At 35.3% G+C, this 26,458-nt stretch overlaps 1 protein-coding gene across 1 annotated transcript in view; it reads right to left on the reverse strand.

Annotated features, from left to right (window-relative positions):
- LOC150109219 (uncharacterized) overlaps window positions 1-26,458 on the reverse strand; it is a 672,102-nt gene that overhangs the window by 334,927 nt on the left and 310,717 nt on the right. Inside the window, exon 20 of the mRNA XM_090401856.1 lies at window positions 16,706-16,834. Coding sequence (XP_090257982.1) covers window positions 16,706-16,834 — 129 coding nt within the window. The remainder of the gene's footprint in view (window positions 1-16,705; window positions 16,835-26,458) is intronic.

Here is a 26,458-nt window from a genome sequence, read left to right on the forward strand (position 1 = left end):
ATCAGGAGTACATAACAATAGTTTAAGAAGAAAAAGCCATGATCAGGCTGAAATCTGAAAATCAGATGAAGTAGATATTCAACCAGAAATACTCAAATACAGCTGTATAAAAAGTTTTGCAGTTGATACAATGCATAATTCAGAATGACTGGTCAAAAGGTCCAGATGATTGTAGAGTTCTCTTAGTACCCATCTATAAAAACAGAAATAAAATTGAATGTGAGAATTATAGAGGAATTTCTCTACTAAGCTGCTTCAAGTAACATTTATGTAAGCATACATGATAAGAGTAGGCTGGAATTAGCTCATATAGATATTGTTTGATGTTCAGTTGGCAAAAATACTGAGAAAAGCTTGTGCACTTTCTTAAACAAAAAAGAAAAAAAAAGAAAGAACATTGAAAATAACATTTCATTCTCAAATGAAACTCAACAAAAAATCTACATATTTTTCTTATTAATTGGTATATTTATGCAGTATACAAAAAATAAATCGCTCCATATTTGAGAAGAAATAATAAACATTTATAAGTACACGATACAAGAGTTATTTACATTTTTAAGTATCTTATGAGTGGTTCTGAAAATAAATTATAATCTACAGAATGAAGTAGGTATCCCCTCCCACCTAAACCGTGTGCTGAGGCTTAAGTGCTGTGAAAACATCATGTTGGAGGTTTAATGGAATTATCAGCACTGGGAAAGGATTAAAACTAATTTTAATGCTTCCAATATTTTGTCTCAGTCACTGAGACATCATCAAGGATTACAAATAAATTTTGTAACAACACATTCAAATACAATACAATACAATACTAAGTGAAACATGTGGGTGAGGTGGTGCACCCTCTATAGGCATTTGCAGGTGGCCTAAGATGACATTAATTATCAGAAAACTAGGAAATTACCAGGAAACATTAACCATGTGTTTCACTTAGTATTGTATTGTATTTGAGTGTGTTGTTACAAAAGTTATTTGTAATCCTTGAAGATGCCTCAGTGACTGAGAAGAAATATTGGAAGTATTAAAATTAGTTTTAATCCTTTCCCAGTGCTGATAATATTCAATTAAACCTCTAGCACGAGCCCCCCCCCCCACCTAAAAAAAAAGTTGAATGTTTACGTGCATCTACACTCAGACATTCAATTGTTCATATTGTTCTTTCTTTTCAATATAATTGTATCAGTAACTTATAATTTTCAGTAATAAAACTGAAGCTATCATTATTATAAATTAAGAAATTATTTGACATAAGTACTGTATCAGCCTGTAAAAAATATCTGTATTTCTATTTAGGATGTCTCTGTTTTATAGATTTACCTAGTATTCCACTACCATTACAGTTGGCACTAGAAATTACAATATGAGTATAGATAAAATAAAATCTTATTTTAATAAAAATAAAATATTTTTCATAAAAATATTTGTGAAAAATATTATTATGTGATCCCTCCAGGGAGTCCAAAGACTCATTGAGAGATTTTGAAAGTTTATAGGTAGAGATGACCTTGCTAATGCTTCTGCCTGGTATCTCCACTTGGGCCTGGCTCCCACTGAAGAGACCTCAATAAAGGTTGAAACTAGTCTGGGTAGTGGCCCTTTCCTTAGTGCATAACATTATACATATCCGCAAGGAGATGTGTTTTGCATTATGGGAGATACTGAGACAGGAGCGATGTTAGCTTGCTCCACCTTTGCACCATCTTACCCCAGTCCTGAGGATACTTTCAGGAGCAAACTTTGTTTGCTCACACTTGGATAAAGAATTAAACTAAATTTATTATACTCATTGAGAGAGGGCACCTACTCTACAGCTATCTGTCTCCACCACTCAATCCATCATCTACTGCCCACCACCACTAGTATTTTCACAGACAATCATAAACATCCATGCCCACAGAAGGATTCAAGAACCCACAGCCTTTTGGCTGGAGAGTGGATATGCTAATCACTTGGCCAATCAGGCTGGCCAAAAACTCATTCCAATCCTAATGAAATTATTATTATTATTATGTGATCCCTCTGGGGAGTACAAAGACTCATCGAGGGAGGGCACCTACTCTACAGCTCTTTGTCTCCACCACTCAATCCATCTACTATAATGAACCACAACTAGCATCATCACCTACACCAACAATATTATTTTCACATAATAATTTTAGTTTAATCCTTTATCCAAGTGTGTGTGTGTGTGTGTGCAAACCAAGTTTGCGCCTAAAAGTATCTTCAGGACTGGGGTAAAGTAGTACAACAGGCGACTCCTTGCAAAGGTGGAGCAAGCTACCAACACTCCTATCTCAGTATCTCCCATAATGCAAAACACATCTCCTTGCAGATATGTATAATGTTATGCATTAAGGGAAGGGCCACTACCCAGACTAGTTTCGACCTTTATTGAGGTCTCTTCAGTGGAAGTCAGGCCCAAGTGGAGATACCAAGACAGAAGCATTAGCAAGGTCATCTCCTCCTATAGGAGCTGCCAAATGGTGTGCCACCTTTTTATTAAATTACTCTGGATTTAGAGAAAGATGCTGAAAGTTTATTTTTCACTTGGTCAGACTATAATAATAGTCTGACAGACTATAATAATAATAATAATAATAAAAAAGGTGGCACACCGTTTGGCAGCTCCTATAGGAGGAGATGACCTTGCTAATGCTTCTGCCTTGGTATCTCCACTTGGGCCTGGCTTCCACCGAAGAGACCTCAATAAAGGTCGAAACTAGTCTGGGTAGTGGCCCTTCCCTTAATGCATAACATTATACATATCCGCAAGGAGATGTGTTTTGCATTATGGGAGATACTGAGATAGGAGTGTTGGTAGCTTGCTCCACCTTTGCAAGGATTCGCCTGGTGTTGTACCACTTTACCCCAGTCCTGAAGATACTTTCAGGCAAACTTTGTTTGCACACACTTGGATAAAGGATTAAACTAAAATTATAGTCTGACCAAGTGAAAAATAAACTTTCAACATCAGTATTTTCACAGACAATCACAAACATCCATGCCCATGGTGGGAGTCGAACCAGCAATTTTTTGGCTGGAGAGTGGATATGCTAACCACTTAGCCAACCAGGCTGGCAAAGACGCAACATCAAACAACAAAAATATTCCAAAAAATCCATGAAACCAATAAAATTCCAGGTAAAAAAAATCCCTTCCAACTTCAACACTGACTTGACTTTGCTGACATCTAGGGACTCAATATTAATATTAGCTACATCTACCAATACTTAGACATCCTACACTGATCTGTTATTCATCACTGAACTTCAGCTGGCTTCCTGAACAACCACAGCTCATCTCACATTATGCATCATGCATACTGCCGTCGATAAAATGGGCAGGACACACACACACACTGCTGTCAGGCCTGTCATTCCATCTCTAAGATTATCAGACCTGGAATCAGCCTTATATATGATCTGGAATGATATGCTCTGGTTCCAGACTTTTTTTGCCTCATTTTATTGCAGTCATATGCTGTCTTCTTTCTCTTTTTTTTGGCTTCACTATTCTCCTAATTCGGATGACATACACAGACCATTTTGATGATTTTGATTTATCTCTAAAAATTTGATCACAGTCTAATTATCCAAACAGCGAGATAATTCTCCTCAGAGATTTCAATGTCCATCATTACTGCTGCAGACGATATGGATACTGTCACTGTTTCAGCTGCTCTGATCCATGCTTGCTCCAATCAAATATTCTTGCTGCAATGATTACCTTTATTCTCCACTCCACTTACAACCCCTGCTCTCAAGCACCACTTCCACTGAGCTACACAGGCCTATATGCAAAACAGGATGGGTGTTTAAGCCCTAGTTTGTCAACAAATGTAAAAAAGCAGCCCAAAATCTTCAGCATACATTCAACAGTTCCAGTTAAAAACTTCAGCTTCTCAGCTTAGACTAGCTTGTAATTTAAAAAAAAAAAAAAAAAATCCAAAAAAAAAACAGACTTTAGGACCAAATACACTACGCTTGCCTCCTGCTGAAATGGCAATTGAGCCTTCTAGTTCATCACCAAAGTTGATAGGCAAAACTTCTATCTTACAGTTTCCATACACTTCTTTCATTCTGATAGGGTATCTCCTAAAGACAAAACACTCCTATTGTTATCAGTTTTTTACTCCGCTTCTTGTTTAGATTACCAGGGCAAATTTCCTCCCACTGTTCCACAAACTACCCAGAACAAGGTTTTTCTAATCTTTTGTTAGAAGAACAGTAAAATAATATTCAACAGCTTTGATACTAGCGAGTCTCCTAGTTCAGATGTTATCCCACCAGATGCTGAAAACTTGTGCTCCAAAATTAACACCCATCCTATTTTGCTTATAGGTCTGTGTAGCTCAGTGGAAGTGATGCTTGAATCCTTTACGCTAGGCCACCCAAAGACAGACTTAAGTTCAAGTCTTGTTGCCGACTGGATGAACTATTTTTAAGGCTTTCTTTGACTGGTTCCCAAGTAAGTCAATTTTTGGCATAAATAAGTGGATTTTTTCTCCTGGAAACTTTGTACCCATAAACTCAAGAAAATCGACTGTAGAACCCACATTATTTCAGACAGAAACAAACATATCCTGTTAGATACCAAGAGATGGCAGCACTTGTTTGCCAGTCACTTAAACTGCCACTTACAATTAGTGATAGTCATGGGCCTGCTATCTCTGATTGGCTACCAGTGGAGACTGAACTGCTCGCTAGTCTCCAAAAGCTAAATAGGGTTAAGAGGCCTCGCCAACTCCCTATAAGGGAATAAAAGGCATTAACTGATTAGTATTATGTTTTGCCTATATAAGATGTCATACTCATCTGGCATCTACTCAACAGCATGTAAGCAACCTTTTATCGAGTCTGTCCCTAAAAAAAAAAAGGGAAATAAACACCAGCCATTAAACCATTATCCCATTGCGCTTGCCTCAAATACTTTCAAAAGTGATGGAAAAGGTCATCAACGACAAGCTTCATTGTACTATACACTGAGTGACCACTTTATTAGGAAAAGTTCCCCATTTAGGAAATGGGGAATGGATTCCTAATAAAGTGGCTACTCAGCGTAGACTGCAATACAATACTAAAAGTATCATATTTAAAAACACTTATAATTACAACAATTCATCCATAATCTTGGTTTTTGTCTAAGTTATTTTTAGCATGCTTTTCTTTCTTTCTTTTTTTTTTTTTTTAAATGAAAATGCCTGCTTTACTGACATTTCTAATAGCAGTCCATTTAAGCAACCATATAACCTTAAATTGGCTCTGCTCACGCATTCTCGGATGGTAATAGTGTCAAATTTTGTTTCCAATTTCTTCAGTTTTCATATAAATCTGTGATGCTATTTGTCCATTCTAATTTTCTTCACATCTACGGTTCCCAGTTTTCTTTGATTCAATTATTTTATATCTAATATTGCCAGCCTGGTTGGCCGAGTGGTCAGCATATCCACTCTCCAGCCAAAAGGCTGCGGGTTCGAATCCCGCCATGGGCATGGATGTTTGTGATTGTCTATGAAAATACTAGTGGTAGTGGTGGATGGTAGATGGCGTTGGTGTAGTTGTGATTCGTTATAGTTGGTGGAAACAGAGAGTTGTAGAGTAGGTGCCCTCCCTCGATGAGTCTTTGGACTCTCTGGAGGTGTCATGTAATAATAATAATATTCAACTCTAAGATACATGCATTAAAATTAATTTCTACAGTGTCTTATAAGTCATTGCTTTCGCTAATTTCACTCTTATTTCATACTAGTTAACTTGCAGATCACCATACTACTCTTGCTTATTTTGATATATATACAGATAATTTTATATTTAGACTGTATATACTGTCTTCACTAAATTGTGAATAAACAGCTAAAAAGAGCATTATTTATAATGAATTAATTATCTTTGATTTTGACATCAGAGGCGATAACAAGCATCCTTTCCTTATAAGATATCATATCAAAAGCAATTTGAACTGCTTATTTAAAACTTAAATGTCTTTTTTGTAATATATGAAGGTTGCAGCACCATGGGTGAGCAACGATAGTCTGGAAACTTGGCTCTAAAGAACTGTCAAGGAACTTTTATCCAATCGTTTTTGGACTTCTAACAGCAGGATGTTCTCATAAAGGGCATAGACCTCATCCAACTATGCTGGCCTGGTTAGCATATCTGCTCTCCAGCCAAAAGGTTGTGGGCATGGATGTCTGTGAAAAGACTAGTAGTGGTGGTGGTGGGTGGGCGGTAGATGATGATGATGGTGGTGGTGGTTGCAGTGCATTGTAGTTGGTGGAGACAGAGTTGTAGAGCAGGTGCCTTCCCTTGAGTCTTTGGACTTCCTGGAGGTATCACGTAATAATAATAACTGCAGGCATTACACAATTCTGTATAATGCTATGCTCTATTTTATTATTATTATTAGATCAGCATGGAGTCAAAAGATTCATTAAACAAAATCTCCATTGTCACATAGACCTCACTAAACTATGCCTAATTTACAATTCCATACATCACAATATCAGACAATGCATTTTGCTTGTTAACTGATGCAAAGAACTTGCTCCTTCCCCACTCAAATCCTCTTTCTACTGCTTCTAGGAGTGGCTCTTGTTTTCTACTTATCTTCCTCCATTCTATAAAATCTCTCTTCTTCTTCTTCATTTAACTATTACTAATTCCTTAATAAATTTAATATGGCTCAATCATATCTCGTACTTCTCCTTTTAGTTACAAGATGCTGCAAATGGCATTCCCTCAATGTCTTCAATATCCAATATTCCAGAGAATAATCATCCCCCCCCCCCCTTCCAGTATATGTCCATCACCTCAAAGTCAGGTGACTAGAGTCGTCTGCACACAGTAATCCATAAGTGGTTTAAAAAAAAAAGGCATATACAATGCAACCAAAAACTGCTTCACTTTCAAATAAATATTATATAATACCAGCATAATTTTTCTCTTGGCATCTTTCCATATGCCCTTTCCAGGTCTATGAACTATAAAATGCAGTTACTTATTATTTTTTGCATCATGTCTGCAAGAGTAAAGACTCATCATGGGAAAACCTTACCATCACACACAGTGCTCATTAAACCACACCTGTAATTGTAATAGCGATACTCTCAGGCAATACATCCCACTCAACACCCACCCTCCATTCAAAAATACTGTTGCATGCTGCCTTGCTCACACCATCCATATACATGTGTTGCAAGAATTCATAGGGCAAAGTGTGAGCTAGTGCATTTGGCAAAGCATCTGGCAAGTGGTTTGGAAGAGAAGAGTAAGAAATGAGAGGGGCACAAGATGAGCACATGATGAAATCATGCCTTTCTGGCATGAAGACTCAAGATATTGATGATATCAATTTTCGAAATGAGAAAGTAAAAAGTTTGCTAGAATGAATGATTTAAAAAAGTGAAACATATAGAATGTACAAGGATTTCAAAGAGTTACTGGAAGATGGAAAATAAGAGTGTCTCTTGCAAAGGTATGATGGCAGTGAAATGAGAAAAACAGCAATGATTGAAAACGAGTCAATGCTATATATATATAGAAAATGTTTGGAGTTAATTTGATGGATGAAAGGAAATCTATATGCCTGATGGATTGAACTTAAATGGATTTGACCCAGGAGTCTCGAAAAAGCCTCATTCACTGAAAAATGGATATGCAAAATCAGAGAAACTAAAGTTATTAGAAAGGATGTAGGTGAGTGGGCTCCTTTGAGTAAGAATGCAAAAGATGAATGCTGAATTCAGTTTCTCAAGACTTAAATTGGAATCAGACACTCGTTAAAAGATCCAAAGATAATTTAAAACTTAAAGTGTCACTTACGGCAATTTGGGATTTAGCCGACCAAATTGTATTCTTATTGGTTAAACCAAAATATAGAATGATGGTACAACATGACAAAATTTCATGCCGGCTGGGGCGTCGCCCGGTTAAACAAGGCCCCCGTTGTTTTCGCCAGGGAACCAGGGCGAACAGCGAAAAGTCAGCTACTGGAACAAATCTGAAAATAAACCCCAACTCAACATCACCAGAGTTAAAGATTGGTACTATCAACGTAAGAAGCCTGAATGGCAAAGAAATGGAGCTAGCTGAGGAATTAGATAAGTACCAGATCGACATAATAGGGGTGACTGAAACAGAAAAACTGAAGAGATCTTTCTGAGTAATAAATAAAAAATGTTATATTCAGGCAATGACAATCAAGGAAAAGAAGGAGTAGCCATAGTATTCAACACAAAATACGAGGCTAATCTTCTTGAATGGCAGTCTCAAGTAGAGTAATGTGGGCAAATATGAGAATGGGGAACTGGACAATGAGACTTATTTGTGCCTATGGTCCCACAGAAGGTTCTACTAAGGTAGAAGTGGAGGAATTTTTTGAGGCTTTAGAAAAAGCAACTGACACAATGAAAAATGAAAAGTTGGTCCTTGTTGGGGATCTAAATGGCAGAGTAGGAAATGATTGTGAGACATACAAAAATATTTTGGGAAAATTTGGAGAAAAGAGCAAAGCTAATAATAATGGCAAATATCTGTTGGATTTCTGCTCAGGACATGGACTGGTTATTACTAACACCATGTTCCAACATAAAAATGTGCACAAATTCACATGGAGAGAAGAGGCTAGGAATAAGAAAAGTCTCATTGACTATGTTATTGTTGATAGTGATGTTTTCTCCCTGGTGCAGGACACCAGAGTGTACAGTGGATTTGAAATTGGAAGTGATCACTATTTAGTCTTGAGCAAGATAAAATTGAATTTCATATTGAAAAGAATAACATGTAAGAAAGTTTTAAAGGTAATAAAAGTTGAGCAGCTCTCAGATGTGAGCTGTAGACTAAAATACACAAAGATTATTGAAGGAAAAATGAAAGAGTTTGAAAACAGGAATCAAACCTTGGAGATTCAGTGGCAAACTCTGAAGATAACATTGATTCTGCCAGAGAGGCATGTGGTGAGGTTGTCTGTAAGGATAAAAAAATCAGAACTCCCTGGTGGACACAGGAAGTTAAAGAGGCAGTGAAGGAAAAGAAGAAAGCATACCAAAAATTCCTGTCAAATAAATCAGCTTGTGCTCTTAGAGAATATAGAGAAAAATGCAAGAATGCTAAACACTGTGTAAAACTAGCTAAACAAAAGTCATGGGAGGACTTTGGCAAGAATATAGAAAATAAATATCAAGAAGGTGGCAAAATATTCTGGAGGTTGTTGAAGAAGCTTAAGAATGGAGGAAAGAGTGCTGTAAAAGGAATTAGAGATGATAAAGGTGAAATGAAAACAGGAGAAAAAGATATCCTTGAAGTATGGAGTAATTACTTTGAAAAACTGCTAAATGAAACAAGCAGTGATGACAGCACAGTGGTAAAAAACACTGACCAGGCATGCAGTCAGGAATACATATCCATACTTGAAGTAGAAAAGCCATCAAACGCTTGAAATGTGGAAAGGCAGCAGGAATAGATGATATTCGACCAGAAATGCTGAAGTATGGTGGTATAAGAGTCTTACAGTGGCTGCACTGCATAGTTCAGAAAGCCTGGACAGAGGGACGAATTCCCGATGATTGGAGTAGAGCTCTCATAGTACCCATATATAAAAAGGGAAATAAAACTGCATGTGAGAATTACAGAGGTATTTCCTTACTGAGTGTTCCTGGCAAGATCTATGCAAGTATACTTGAGAAACGGTTGAGAAGAATTGTGGAAGAAAAGCTTGGTGAAGAACAAGCTGGATTCAGGCCAAATAGAGGCTGTCAGGATCAGATCTTCACTTTACGACAAATAGTCGAGAAAGCATGGGAATATAACAACGATCTGTATTTAAATTTTGTCGATCTGGAAAAGGCATATGACAAGGTGCCAAGAGAGAAGCTATTCAATATGCTGCAGTTATATGGTGTCAATGGGGCATTATATCAAGCAATACTTAGTCTTTATTTGAGTTGTAAGTCAGCAGTTAGAATTGAAGGATGTACAGGAAGATGGTTTAATGTTAAATCTGGTGTGAGACAAGGATGTACATTATCCCCTCTGTTATTCATTATCTATATGGATCACATTCTGAAGGAAAGTGGTATTAAACATGATATCAAAATTGGAGATGTTAATGTCAGCTCTTTGCTTTATGCGGATGATGTTATACTTCTAAATAAATCCGCTACAAGTCTGCAAGATTCTCTGACTAAATTGAATAGCTGTTGTAATAGATATGGTATGAAGGTCAGCAATAAAAAGACAAAGACAATGAAAATAGGCAGAATCATTGAAAATGTCAACTGTGTTGTGAATGGAGAACCTGTGGAACAAGTAAAACATTTCAGCTACTTAGGCACAATTTTTACTGAAAATGGTAAACTAAATATTGAAATAGACAACAGAATCAGCAAAGCTGGTATCGTGGGAAGTCAATTGAATAAATTCATATGGAATAAGAAAGAAATTAGTCGGAACACTAAATTAGCTGTATACAAGACTGTGTTCAAACCAATTTTAACTTATGGATCTGAGAGCTGGGTCAGAAGTAAAACACTTGACCAAAGACTAGAGACCGCAGATATGAGAGTCCTGAGAAAGATTAGAGGCGTGAACAGATAGCATCAATGGCAATATCATATTAAAAATGAGGATATTAGGAAAGAACTTGACATTGTCAGCATCCAGGAATGCGTTAGCAGAGCTAATCTCAGATGGTATGGTCACTTAAACAGAATGGGCGAGGTAAGATTAGCAAAACAAGTGTTCTCTGCCAGGTTGGCAGCAAAACGACCCAGAGGAAGACCAAGATATAGGTGGATTGATACGGTACAAAGTGCTTTAGACGATAGAAATATAAGATCTGATAATGTTGGAGTGTTGACAAGTAACAGACTGATTTGGAGAAAAATTGTAGATAGGAAATTAATAATGATGTAATTTTTTTCATGTAGTACTATCATATCCTGTACACCCCTTGAGGGTACGTGGCAGGAATTTGATGATGATGATGAAGTGTCACTTACATAGCATGACAGATGAAACATTAGCAAAACAAGTATTTGATAATAGATTGACAAGAAAAAGACTCAGCAGGTGAATGGATGAAGTTAGCACTACTTTAGAAAAGCAAAATATAAAATCTGACAACAGTGGAGATCTAACCAATAACATGATTGTTTTGAAGAAAGCTAGAAAGAAAGGAAGATAATAATGTTATCATTATTAGCTTCTTTTCTCCACTCAATGTGTTGTATAATTAAAGGACTTCTCTTTGTCTTAAAAATCATGGGAAAGAATACTTCTGGTGCTATTCACCCCCCCCCCCCCCCACTGCTGCCATTCATTGTTAGATTCTATTCCTTATGTGTGTGTGTGTGTTGAGCCTATACATGAGATATTGGTTAATCAACCTATAGTTAGTATCATGTATGGGTAGTGGGTCAGGAAAAGGAGAAACTTGTTTACATTTGATTTAAAAGAATGTATCTGTTTCCTTGGGAAACACATAAGGAGAGAGGGGAAACTTCATCGCTGCTACTGCTGTATTGTGGAACAATACAGCAGTAGCAGGGATGAAGGAAGAGGAAAGAAAATTGTTCTGTGGATTTCAAGGTGTACTGTGAAAAGATGTTGGGTGGCAGCTGTAAGTGTTCCAACAAGCTTAGTGCTGAGAGAGGGAATTATTGATGTGATTTCAGATGAACATTTGCTGTGGAAATATTTATAGAATACACATGCAGAAACCAAATGCCTGTGCAAAAGTGGGTGGAGTGAGTTGGTAAAAGATGGGTTATTAATCAATCTAATTGCTCTCCTCTGTATTGAGTAATGGATTTTGAGAGAGCTCTTATGGGCCCACTCTAAATGTGAGAGCAGTATTCAACAGCTGAGCAGATTTGTGATTTGTTTAAGGTTAACAGCTGTTTGAAGGTGAAGTAATGTCTTGAGCGAAAGAGAAATCCTAGTTTTTTTTTTTTTTTTTTTTTTTTAAGAAGCTGAGGATACAATGATTGTGATGTGTTTATGCCAAGAGAAGCTTGATGCCAGGATGATTCTGAGTTATGGCCAGAGCAACTTAAGCCATAAGATCATTATATTATGTCTATAAATAGTGTGTGTGTGTGTGTGTGTGTGTGTGTGTGTGTGTGTGTGTGTGTGTGTGTGTGTGTGTGTGTTCTGTCCAATTTGCCTGTTGTGAAAACTGAAGTTTCAGGGAGGAGGAAACTCTTCCACCTCTACATGAGACTGCTATCTCACCTTCAGATGAAAAACACCCTTATAAAGGTTGTTCATATCCTATACAGGAATAAAACGCAGGTCTTTTCTGATAAGAAACACAAACATTTTAGGCTATAAGTGATCCATTTATATGAGGAGTGTGCAACTGACTGGTCAGTTGCCTGCTGATTTGCAAACTATATGGTCTGTTTAGCTCATCATAGCAATGCCTAATGAGAAGATGCAATTTGTTTTGCAAATTCATGCAATGAGATCTTCACTTATGTGGCTCTTTGAACAGGGGCGGCTCATGCATAGGCACTGCAGAACTGCAGCACCCCCAATTTTTCTCAATATATTTATTAATTTATTTATATTGGCCTGTAATATTTAATTTTATTATCAACAATCCTATACAATTCTCTTATTTTGTATAAAAAATAAATAAAACTTCATCTTGTAGAACTGTGATGTGAATTGAGATGTGAGCTATTAGCTTAACATGGCACTGTCTGTTGTGCAATTCCACTGCTGTTTATATGCAGTTTGCACCAACAGTAGAGTGTTCATAGTGCTTATTGCGTTTACTCCGTCTCTTTAAATATTTGGACATTACAATTAGAAGAATGGATTTTATTTTTAAGTAATTTTGAATTATACTAAATTGTATAATTTTATCGATAATAAACAATATTTTTTCATGAAACAAAATAAGAAGAATATATTTTATTTTTAAGTAATTTTGAATTATACCAAACTGTATAATTTTATCGATAATAAACAATTTTTTCATGTTTAATTTTTTTCAATTTTTACCATAATTTTGATATTTTATCCAAACACATATACACTGTACTCACAGTGTATATGTGTTTGGATAAAATAAGTGTGTATGTATATTTTGAAAGTTGCAGCAACCCATAATTTCAAGCAACAAGCTGCCACTCTGTAAACTCAATGTACAATTGTGTGATCTGTGGGAGGATTCTGAATATTTGATTCTAGTCATCAGTTGAGTAGAAAGGAACTTTTTCTAGAAATTTTTTTCAGATAATTTCAGAATTAATCTCTAGCATGCTCTCACGTGCTTGCATGTGCAAATACACAAACACAGGTTTATAATCCTGTAACTCAGCAAAACTAACAGTGGAATAAGTAGAAGATACACAAATATATACAGATCTTAATACTACACAGAATTCAGAACACCACTTCATATCTAAGAATACACTTAACCCTGGCAATGGCCAGAGGTCTATTAACTGTCTGCTGATTTACAAAATAAAAAAAATAAATAAATAAATAAATAAATAAAAAAAATGTACAGTTTACTCTGGATGGTGTAAAGGTGTAGAGGATTTTTATATTTATAAAATTAAATTAAATCAGCAAACAGTGCAATGAACTTATTGAACAGGAAGCAGTTAAGAATTTTTGAAACACAGCTTGGCTATTGTCTTAAGCATTGGAAGGAAATGTGGTGTATACAAGAACACTGATGCTTATTAAATTTAATAGTGCATATGAGAGAGAGGATGACATATAAACTAATTTCTGTGGTCCATAGCAAAGGTTAATTGATAACAAAGGACTTTATCTGACATTCTGGTTATCCTGAGTAAAGTGGCATTGTTGGATTCTGATTATGTAGAGATTAAAGTAATTATTATTTGCTTCAGAATCCAACATGATCTTCCATCACAAAGGCTGGACTTGTAAATATTATTTAATGTAAACAACTTATTTTACAATTTAATATTCATATAACTACCTTTAATTTTGCCTAATATCTAATTATTTAATCAAAGATATATGTATTAATAATGAAAAGACTGTATTAAATATTATTAATCTATTTTAATTATTACTATGTTAATATTATAAGAACTTGTATTTGATAATTTAACAGCGCATTATTTGAAATGTAAATATTCTCTATTTATTCCTATTTGTAGAAATTTAATGTTATGTAATAGCTCAATTTTATGTTTTGTTTTGTTGTCATGGAAACGTATGTTAGATAGCTTGCACGTTTTGCAACACCATGTGAGGAGAAGGTTTATTGAAAAGAGTTTTGGATGACGTGAACAATTTAGGCGGGAAGAACGGATATAAAAAGCGAGGAACGCTGGAAAAGGGAGAATTAGAGATTTATAAGAGAGAGATTGGCATTAGGTTGGAATCGGAGCATTCGGGAATCACAGTACGATAATAGCGAGTCGGCAAGTCACTCAAGCAGCTAAATAAAGTCTACTAGTCGAGAGGCGGTTAGCTAATAAGTTGTAGAATAACAATTATAGCTACGGAAAACAGCTGAGTGACTACTAAGTAGACTAGCAATACTTGAGTTGAGATTTAATTTCAGGGCCGACCTTTCAAGGACACACGGAAACTTGAAGCATATCACGAAGTAACTAGAGAATAATTAGAGGCAACAAAGTTGAGTTTAATGATAATGGTGTTAAGAATTATGGTACCTAAAGGATTAAACTGATGTCGAAGGAGTAGGCAACTGTGCATATTAAACTTCAAGTTAAGGAATTATTGTGTGTTACCTTAGTACAAGAGTTGTTAGTAGAACACTGAATTAGTTAAGTGATGTCAAATGTAGTGCAAGTGGTTTAATCTGTGAAAGAACGTTTGATTGTGTGTATTGTGATCGTTAATTAATCCAGTTATTTCTAAAAAAGATTTTTTTTTAAACGAGTGCCGTTAATTGATTAAAGTGTATACAGTTACAAAAAGTGTTCGCACATAAGTATATGAAGAAGGAAAGTTGTCGGTAAGAATATTCCAACCATTAATATTCCTATGCTGAGATATGAGTGTGTTTCTTCCTAGAATATCCCTATACTAACAGTAACTATTTTGGAAATTAGCTGAAGTGTAAATTTAAAGGTGTTTGTGAAGAAGTGTTAATGCAAATTTTGCAGTATTTGGAACTTAAGGAACTGTGAGAAGACTGTATTATAGAGACAACAGATTTACCATTGTATGAGTTGAATGATTGAATTTACCTGCGGAGTTAAAATGTTTGTGATATCTTAATTACTGATCTAAACTTAAGTGTAAAATTTGTGATTTTAAAATTAAATGTTCGTTTTTGTTTATCTAAAGTTGTATTTTGCCTGAATCTCTTTTACTGCACCATTCATAAAATATTCGAACCAAAGCAGGTAAATTAAATAAGTCAAATATACTCGGCCAGTATATATTTTAAGAAGAAATAGTTGAAGGTTGATTTTTCTTCAATCCTTGAACTAATTCAGATATAGAGTGGCGCAGTCTTTAAATATAAATTTTCTCTATATTTGAATTAGAAATCAACTAGCAACTATTTTTTTGGTTAAGAACATCGTAGTGACTAACATGTCGGATCCAAGGTACAGATTAAGAAGTAGGATCCAACAGCATCATGATTAATTAGCTGGCATTCGCCACCATTTCATCTGTCAGATGCATACAGGATTTAGGATGCCAATCATCCTTATGGCACTGTATAAAATATGCACAAGAATTCCAAAGTTAATGTGCTTGTCCTGAAACCTGGAAAAAGTCCATTCTTCTTTGCAGTGCCAACAATCACATCTTTAGTATATTTAGATATGCTTGGGATGTTTTTCATGATTCAGTTTAAAGAAGACTTTCTGAACAGTGATAATATTTTCCAAAAAAGTTGAGGTTCTGGCTCATTTGGATTTCATTTCACCATTTGATTTTACTTCCTCATGACATCCTAATGGGTAGGTGGAAAAAAAAGGGAGGGGGGGGACATTGTATGGCTTTTGAGGTCCCTCAACCTTAGTTCATGTGATTTCTCACTGTGGGATATGTGAAGGATAGGGTTTAGATACTACCATAACTGCAAATCCTACAAGACCTCATAGAATGGATTCGCATTTCCACTGACACAATTACACAGGATGTTAGAGAAATATTTTAATGAATGACTATCATTTTGATGTCTATTACGTAAATGGCTGGCTTTGGCATGCAACACTTTTTTCTCATTTCAGTTTTTTGCTTCATATAACTTCTTGATACTACATAATAAAACTGGAAAATGAGTTACAAAAAAACTGCATATTGCAATTACATCGCAACTATTATTTATATAATATTATTATATTACTCTATCCACACCTAGGCAGAGGAGCTTTCTATCAAATTAGTATCAAACTCTTATTTTACACACCTCACATTAACATACAACTTGGCCTGCCTCTTGTTACAAAGTGATGCTATACAATTATTACAAGAGAAGCATTATGGCACAATACAATTTTTTTTAAAAGTAGATAGAGCTTTGCACACACATACACCACTTCAATCCACCAATAAGTTGTTTCAATATCACTAATAAACTCTGATACTGAGTGAAAAAATAGTGCAGAAAGCATCTTTTTAATTAAACAATATTTTATTAATGATCACATTTTTTTTGACAAAAACAGAAGATTAAAATAAAAAGTTAAATAGAAGTATAAAATGATTAATAAATCTCAGCCCACCTTTTCACATAATTTAACTTCAAAGTTTTCACATTTATTCTGCAGTTGAGAGCACTGCATTTTCTGTTCAGTAAGTTCAGATTCAAGAATGGAATACTCCTTGCTTCTTGTATTTAACACAGAGGATAGCTGAAAAACAGTAAAAATAAAGTTAAAACTCATGAACTACAAGGATTATACTTTCCTGCTATGATCAGAAAATATATGCACTGTTTGGTATTAATTATTTCACTCCTGACAGCAAGGATTAGTTCAGGTTTGTGCAAACTAGATCGATCCTGTCTAGGACTTTTTCCACTTATGGATATTGTTCAACTGATTTCAACCAGATATGGAATATAGTTGTTTCTTATATTATTTAGGGTATCTTGAGAATTCTGACATGAACAGATTAACATGAAGGGTATTATAGGAAATGTTGGAGATTCACTTCCTGTACAGACAGCTCTAAAGGTCATACCTTTCAAATGATTTTGAGCAAATTCAGCAAACATACCATAATCAGACAAAATGTTGCAGATGTCTTTGCAAGCAGGACTGTTTGATCAATTTGATTTAGTTATTTCTTGATTGTTTTCACCTGTTTCATTTAAACAAATGTAGAAGCTAGCAAAAACAATATAATGAATTAAAATAATGTCAGCTAATTCTCCAACCAACAGGCTGCAGGTTCAAAACCCACCATGGGCATGGATATTTGTCAATACCTTTAGGTGGGAGATTAATTTAATTGCTTAGTGTGAGATCACCATTCCAATTCAGGAGGTCTGAAGTGGCTTGAAAAAAAAAAAAGTTCCATGTTTGGGTGTCTTGAGGAGCTGTTTTTCCTGGACTAAGTAAAAAATAAATTAATAAAAAATGTAGACAAAAGTTTTTAGCCCACCCATGGTATGAATGTACTATAGGTTTACAAAAAATTTTTTGTGGGTGGGAAAGAGAAGGCAAAAGCAAACCCCAGGAGATTTTTGTTATTATTATTACGTGACACCTCCAGGGAGTCCAAAGACTCATCGAGAGAGGGTACTCACTTCACAGCTCTGTCTCCACCACTCAATCCAACTTCAACTAACCACAACTACACCAATGCCATCAACTGTTGACTACCACCATTAGTATTTTCACATACAATCACAAACATCCGTGCCCACAGCGGGATTCGAACCCTACAGCCTTTTGGCTGGAAAGCGGATAAGCTAACCAGTCCGGCTGATTGGTTGGCTAGCTGGTTGAAAAAATGATTAATGGGAAAATGAACATAACAGATGGAGTTAGTAGCAATGTAACTGGTATAAGAAAGATATAACAGAAGCATTTAGTAATAATTTTGTTAAGGTGTTTCAAGATAATGAATGAAATAGATGGATTTCTAGAGAGAAAGAGGAGAAGAGCTGTAGACAGGAGTGGAAATGAATGAACTTTGGTGTTTAGTATAGTGAGTAATCTAGATGGTGATAAGAATTTAGAATTGGATGGAAACCTGCCTCAAGTGTTTTAAAAGGCTATGCTAGGAAACTGACTGTATCCTTAACCTCTTATTTAATAAGAATTTTACTCTTGGAAGAGTAACACTGGAGTAGAAGAAAGGTAAAATAGGGCTGCTATACAAAGGTACAGCAAAAGCTGATGAACTGATCTACAGACGAGTGTGCATTTCTCAAGTGACAATTAATGTTTTGGAGAGTTTAGTTAAGACTAAAATATATAAATGTGTGACATAAACATGATCTTAGTGAGAACTAGCATGGCTTTGTTAAAGCACAGTCCTGCTTTAGCAATTTAATTGGCACTTCATAATGCAGAAAAAGTAGGAAAATACAGTGTGGTATTTGCGAATTTTGCAAAGGGAACACATACTGAAAATTAAACCAAGTATTCACTCTTTAAGTGCAAAACACATTTATGAAAGACCCAGTTTTCACTGTGGTATGAGAATAAATCTATTCAACAAATCTGAATTAAGCACATAAGAGAACAGCTAGGATACTACTCGTTCTTACTACCCCCCCCCCCCCACACACACAGATATTTGGAACATAAATAGACAATGTTATCATAAGCAAATTGAATGCATTGAACAAAACCTGAAAGGATTGCTCAAGTAGAATTTTTAATCATCCTCTACTGGATATGTTAAAAAAACATACATTTTTCTGGCAAAAAAATTTCAATTTTTTTAAATTAAGTAAATTCTATCAAAACATCTATTCTAAAAAAGGTTTAGATTCACTGTAACTTCTGAAACATGTCAAAAATTAATTTAATGGCAAGGGATTAAAGAGACAACCATGCGCACATGCACACAAAAAATGGCAAGTGATATCAGGCTCAAACATACTACTAAATGCCACTATTCCAAAACATAATATAGCAAATCTGTAAAAGAAACTTTGAAACTTAGAAAATAACAAAGATAATGAATTTTATTTTGAAAGCTTATAAAGGAAATACAAGAGGTCTCAAAACATAAATAAATGAATATAAAATGAAGTTTCATAATCAGTTACAGAATGAAGAGAAAAATCAAATTAATGAAGCGAGAATGATGAAATATACATTGGAAGAAAGTTAAAATGAAAACAAAATCATGATCAATGAAGAGAATAGGAAGGTGGCAAAATGAGTGAAACAGAACACCATATGAAGACTAATTAACAGGACTAGGAAGGAGCTAGAGCATTTGAAGAAGCTCTAATAAGTGGTATAGTTGAAAAGGGTAAGAAATGAATGGTAAGGAGAAAAGCAAGGAGAGTATTAATGAGTGAAAAAAGGAGAATAGGGAGCAACACAATTATGATTAAGGGCACACTTGATGAGTACACATAATGAAATCATGCTTTCCTGGTGCAAAGATTAAAGATATTACTATGCCCTCAGTCTTCAAAAATGAAAAAGAAAGAGTTAATAATTTTGTAACCTAGTGTGTATAAATGTCAAATATTATTATTATACAGGCAACTCCGTGGAGTCTGTAGACTCATCAAGGGAAGCCCTAAACATGGTAAGCACCAGCCAATATTTGTGTAATAACCTATCACATTTTGCTTTGAACTGATTCAGTCATTTCACCCACAACAGATTCTAGCAACCTGTTTCACCGATTCAGCACTCTCCAAGCAGAAAAGTTAGTCTTCACGTTCTTACTCAATTCTCCCTCCACTAGAGTTGTTTTGAAAAATGTCCTCTGTATATTAACCTTTCAGTAATTTATATGTTTCAATCACATCATCTCTTTTCTGTCATTCAACCAATTTCTGGAACTCATAAATCTTCAACCTATCCTCATAAGTGCATTCATAGATCTGCCACCATCTTGGTCATTGCATCAGGATCTGCTCCTCCCTATCCTGAGAAACAGGTGATAGAGCTGTGTATAGCAAGAAGGGGGGTCTTATCAAGGCCTTATAAAGAGGTATCATAACCTGCTTATCTCTGCTCATCAGATGTTCTTTAGTAACCAAGTAATCTGAAGAGCTGTTTTAGCCACTTTTTCACATTGCAAAAGTATGAGGAACAGACAGCCATGGTGGCCACCTTAATAAGATGTAGGATCTCCTTTAACTGCGATGGCTACAGCAGTCACAAGGGGCACACTTTCCACAAGAGCACAATAGCAATCAATGGGAATTTTGGTATATAATGTGGAGTATAATGAGATCCTGGAGTGTTATGGGAGCATATGTCCCTTCACATCACCTGATGCTTCAGTTCATCCCACAGATGTTCAACAGGGTTGAAATCAGATTGCAAGCTATGTGGAGGCCAGTCAAATGTGGTTAGGTTCATGTCCACAATGTTCAGAGCACCACAAACAGAAGCTTGAGCCCAAACTAGGAAAAACAGAACCATACCATCGCATCACCACCTCCGAATTTCATACTTGGGGATACACACTGGTAAGATACGTTCACTGGGCATCTGGCACATCCCCCCACTTGTCCGTGTGCTGAGGCTTAAGTGCTGTGAGGACATCATGTTGGAGGCTTAATGGATTGTATACAGCACTCAGAAAGGATTAAAACAGAATTTAATTCTTCCTATATTTCGTCTGAGTCAATGAGACATCTTTAGGGAGTACAAAAAAACTAACATAACATATAAACAAATAACAAACAATACTAAGTCCAACCACATGGGTGACACTAAAGTCCTATCTAAGTGACTAAGTCCTATCCACCTAGATAGGACTTTAGTGTCACTCATGTGGGTGGGCTTAGTATTGTTTGTTATTTGTTTATGTTACATTAGTTTTTTTTTGTAATCCCTGAAGATGTCTCATTGACTGAGATGAAATAATTCTTCCTATATTTCGTCTCAGTCAATTCTGTTTTAATCCTTTCTGAGTGCTGTATACAATCCATTAAGCCTCCAACATGAGGATCCCACTTGTCCATCTCCTTGGTAGAGAGTGGAGTGATTTGTTGCTCCATAACAGATTTTTCAAGCTTCCATGTTCCACTGTACATGCTAATTGCACCACTGAAGATACTGCATGTTGGTTCAATGTGGAGCTTGCATATTGTAGTCCTGTGATGGAAATCCATGTTGTGAACCTCATTTCTGAATGCTTTTGTAGAGATTTGTGTTCCAATCGATGCATGGAACTTCACATGCAATGTGCTGATGACAAATGGCGGTTTTACATATTACCCTTCATAGCATCCTATGGTCATGTTTGGTGAGTGTGGTGGATCGTCCATTGCGGTAGCATTTGCAGTTGACTTCCTGCGCTTCCATCTCAGTATGGTATCACTGACTGTTGACCTGGGATGGCACAATTTGTCGAACAGATAGGCCTGCAACATGGCATCCTATGAAACTCTAAGTTCCCTTTTCACAGCCATTTTACCCAGACACAGTTGGACCGAGTTGGGAATATTACATTCCTCCAATTTACACTGGCTACAAACACATACTTTTTTACACAGCACGATGCACCTTGTCCACTGGGGGGTGTCCATTGACTTCTTTCCAATCAGTATATCTTAACTGTCTGATATATTCGATATATGAGGGTGTGCTGAAAAGTTGTGATAATTACAATGAAGGAATCGTGCAACATGGATATCAGTCCCCACCCCACCCTCATATATATTGATGAAACATAGAACTTATATGGAATTATATGGAATACTTACATGGAATTTATATATGCTCTTCTTATGGTTATATAAGTTGCTTTAATATCATTTTTTTTCTAGGTGTTTATCAGAACTTTTCAGCCCCTCCCCACCCTCATATCTTGTCTCTTGGATATTATTATATTATCCTACTGGAAGTAACCACTGCCAAATGAATAATCTGTGAGAATTTGATTCTTTAGAGACACTTGTGACATTAAGTTTATAACATATAAGCACGTTTACACAAGAATATTATATTTTAATTTGCCAAATATTTCAGTCTGAAAATAACAGACTATCTTCAGTGGCTATATAGGAATGGTTTTTAACAAGGTGGAATACCAACAATTGATCATTCAAAAGTAGAACAAGATGAGTGATGTTATATCGCTAAGTATTAAAGAGAGGGAAAACATTTTTTATCAGAGTAATGATTAAATTAAAGATATTAATTCACAAATTCATATAATAATCTTAATTTATAAATAATATTAAACTAATGTAGGAATTAAAAGTCTTAATTTAAAAAAAAAAAAAATTAATGTGTTATCCTGATTAAACTTTCCCAAATTTCCGATAAAGATATACAGTCATTTCGATTCAAGTTAGGGCATTGAAGTAAGGCCTCAGCACTTTCTTTAAATAGATGTTCAAATTTATAGCGACACCTGCATAGGAGACTAAAAATAAAATACACAACACAGATATTCCTCTTCGTCCTATAGTGGACTGTATTGATTCATCTAGTTATCGCATAGCCAAATATTTAGCGAAATTACTGAAATCACATATAGGCAAATCACGCTCTTTTTTGAAAAACTCTTCTGATTTCCTAAATAAATTAAAAATTATCTCATTACAACTTACTGATGTTATGGTTAGCTTCAATGTCGAATCTCTATATACTAATGTACCTCTCAAAGAGACTTTACAATTACTTGCTGACATCTTCCCACAAGACATTATAAAATTATTTGATTTCATGATGCAGTCTGTATATTTCTTATGTCAAAACAAATTCTACAATCAAGTGGAAGGAACAGCCATGGGAAGTCCACTTTCACTTGCTCTAGCCAACTTTTATTTGGAACATCTAGAAGATGTCCTGTTCTCATCTATATTCCCTCAACCACCCTTTTGGGTGAGATATATAGACGACGTCTTTTCAGTGTGACCTCATAACAGAGATTCCTTACCTTCCTTTTTAACCAGAATCAATTCCTTACATCCTCGTATCAAGTTTACCATGGAAATTGAAAAAGACAACAAGTTATCCTTTTTAGACATCCTCCTCATCCATTCACCTTCAGGTATTCTAACAACGACAGTTTACAGAAAACCCACTTTCACTGGACGTTATATTCTCACACAATCTGCCCATCATCCTTATCAAAAAACAGGAATCATAAAATGTTTAATCCAATGAGCCAGAACTAATTGTTCAACTCCTCATGAATTACAGAAAGAACTTTCAACTATCAAACATCACATGAAACTAAATGGCTTCTCCGAAAAGAGTACACAACATCTGTTCGATTCTTACAATCCAATCCAAAACAGCAAAGATTCAATATGTAGAGTTCCAATTCCTTATATTTCCGGAATCTCAGAAAGAACCAATTTCAAGAATTCTGAAGAAATATGATTTAACAGCCACTTATATACCTATTAACAAAATATCCACCTATTTCCCTTCTTCTAAAGATAAACGCTCAACTATGTCTCTGCCTGGTGTGTATCAAGTTCCTTGTAGCTGTAATCTTTCCTACTTTGGACAAACAGAATGCTCTATAGAAAAAAGCATTCAAGAACATCAATCATACATTCAGCAAAACAAATTCGATAAGTCTGGATTAGCTCAGCATGGAATAGAGACAAGCCACAACATTCTCTGGTCCAAGACTCGCCTCCTACACAGGTGTCACTATAAATTTGAATGTCTATTTAAAGAAAGTGCTGAGGCCTTACTTTAATGTCCTAACTTGAATTGAAATGACTGTATATCTTTATCGGAAATTTGGGAAAGTTTAATCAGGATAACACATTAAATTTTTTTTTTAATTAAAACTTTTATTTCCTACATTAGCTTAATATTATTTATAAATTAATTTTATTATATGAATTTGTGAATTAATATCTTTAATTTAATCATTACTCTGATAAAAAATGTTTTCCTCTCTTTAATACTTAGGGATGTAACATCACACGGCTCATTCTACTTTTGAATGATCAATTGTTAGTATTCCACCTTGTTAAAAACTGTTCCTATGTAGCCACTGAAGATAGTCTGTTATTTTCAGACTGAAATATATGGCAAATTAAAATATAATATTCTTGTGTAAATGTGTTCATATGTTAACCTGGTTTGGATCAATGTTTGATGTGTAGAGATTCAAATGTTTCTTCACCAGTAATAGGACTTTAATGTGTCGAAAGAATTCTCTTCAGCTGAACAACTATCACCACATCCAGATTACAGTTTCAATATTTTAGACCTTCATTGTGGAATTGCAAATCAGATTGTCAGACCATGTAATTTTTTCCCTACTCCTCAAATATTTAGCCACTGTTTTTGTAACTGCTGCTGTGCTTAGCTACTTATTTTCAACAGGATAATTCTCAGTGTTTCTTACTGTTAGAATTCCATGATTTCAATTATACATGACATTAACGTTAAATGCTCAAAAGGTGCCAATTGTCTAGTTTCCTGTAGGTCACTGATCAGCTTTAAAAATAATTTGCATTTTGTACACTACTGTCCAGAAAAATGTTCTATGCATGTACAGGATGTAATGCTTACATTTCTGTGACATTTTCCAAAAAAAATAATGACATTTTCTTTAAAGACAAGCCTTATAAACTCAAGGAGCCATACAAGTTGTCAAGAACAGGCTTTTACAAATATCCATGTCTATGGCTGGATTCAAACCCATAGCCTGTTCATTGAAAAGCATGCATGCTATCTGCCCCCTGATTATGATATTCAGTGCAAAGGTTAGAACATTCATCATCATCATAAAATTCTTGATATGTATATCCTCATGGGATACAGGATAATGATGATAGTACTACATGAAAAAATTACATCATTACAAACTTCTGATCAACAATTATTTCCAAATTAATCTATTATCTGTCAAGACTCCATATAATAGACTTATATAACATATAAGAAATATAACATATTTCTTATATGTTATATTTCTGTCATTTAAGGCACTTTTTACTGTATCAATCCATCTACAGCTTGGTCTTCCTCTGGATCTTTTTCTTGCCAACCTGGCAAAGAAAATTTTTTTTTTTTTGCTAATCTTTCATCTCCCATTCTATTTAAGTGATCATACTACTTGAGATGAGCTCTACTAACATATTCCTAAATGCTAACAATGGCAATTACTTTCCTATTATTCTCCGTTTTAATGTGATACTCCACTTGATGTCATCTGCTCACTTAACTGATCTTTCTCAAAACTCTCATATCAGAGGTCTCAGATTTATAAGTCAAAATTGGTTTGAACACTGCCTCTTGTATGTATCTAATTAATGTTATAACTAATCTCTTTGCGACTTTTTTTTTAGATTTATTCAGCTGATTTCCTACCACACCAGCTTTATTGATTCTGTTGTCTATTTCCATATTTAATTTACCATCTTCACTCAAAACTATGCCTAAATGGCTGAAATGTTTTACTTGTTCTAAAGATTCACCATTCAGGAAACAGTTGATGTTTTCAATGTTTCTGTCTATTTTCATTGCCTTTGTCTTTAGGGAATCTTGCAGACTTGTGTTGGATTTATTCAGAAGTATAACATCATCTACATAAAGTAAAGAGCTAAGATTAACACCATCAATTTTGATATCAGATTTAATACTGCTTTCCTTCATAATGTGATCCACATGGATAGTAAATAACAGTGGAAATAATGTGCACAAACCCATGTCGCAAACCTGATTTTACATCAAGTGTCAAAGCTATATAACTGAGAGCAGACCTCCACATAGCTTTTAAAGGAATGCAGAGAACCGATCAGGGCTTCTGACCTAATGCCCAATCCTCACCTTCTCATGGCGCATCCCATTAGGTATCTACCTGGATACTGAACAAACGAGGATGAGCTGCAAATTTGAGATTTAGCTGACCAAATTGTATTCTTATTAGCTTAAACCAAAAAAAAAAAAAAAATGATTGTACAACATGACAAAATTTCATACAGGCTGGGGAGTCACCTGGTTAAACAAGGCACCCCCCCCCCCCATTGTTTTTGCCAGGGAACCAGGGTAAACAGCGAAGTCAGCTACTGGAAAAAATTCCTACCCCCCCCATCCCCAATTCGATATCACCAGAATTCAAGATTGGTACTATCCATAAGAGGTCTGAATGGCAAAGAAATGGAGATAGCTAAGGAACTGGATTCGATATAATAGGGGTGAATGAAACAAAAAAAGGAAAACACTGGTGAGTTCCAACAAAATGTTATATTCAGACAATGACAATCAAGGAAAAGAAGGAGTAGCCATAGTATTCAACACTAAATACAAGGATAATCTTCTTGAATGACAGGCAATTTCAAGTAGAGATGTGGGCAAATATCAGAAAATATCTGCACAATGAAACTTATTTGTGTCTATGAT

This window comes from Typopeltis vanoorti, chromosome 2, assembly GCF_054136105.1.
Source record: "Typopeltis vanoorti isolate ZY-2024b chromosome 2, IOZ_Tvanoo_1.0, whole genome shotgun sequence".
Taxonomy (NCBI): Eukaryota; Metazoa; Arthropoda; class Arachnida; order Uropygi; family Thelyphonidae; genus Typopeltis; species Typopeltis vanoorti.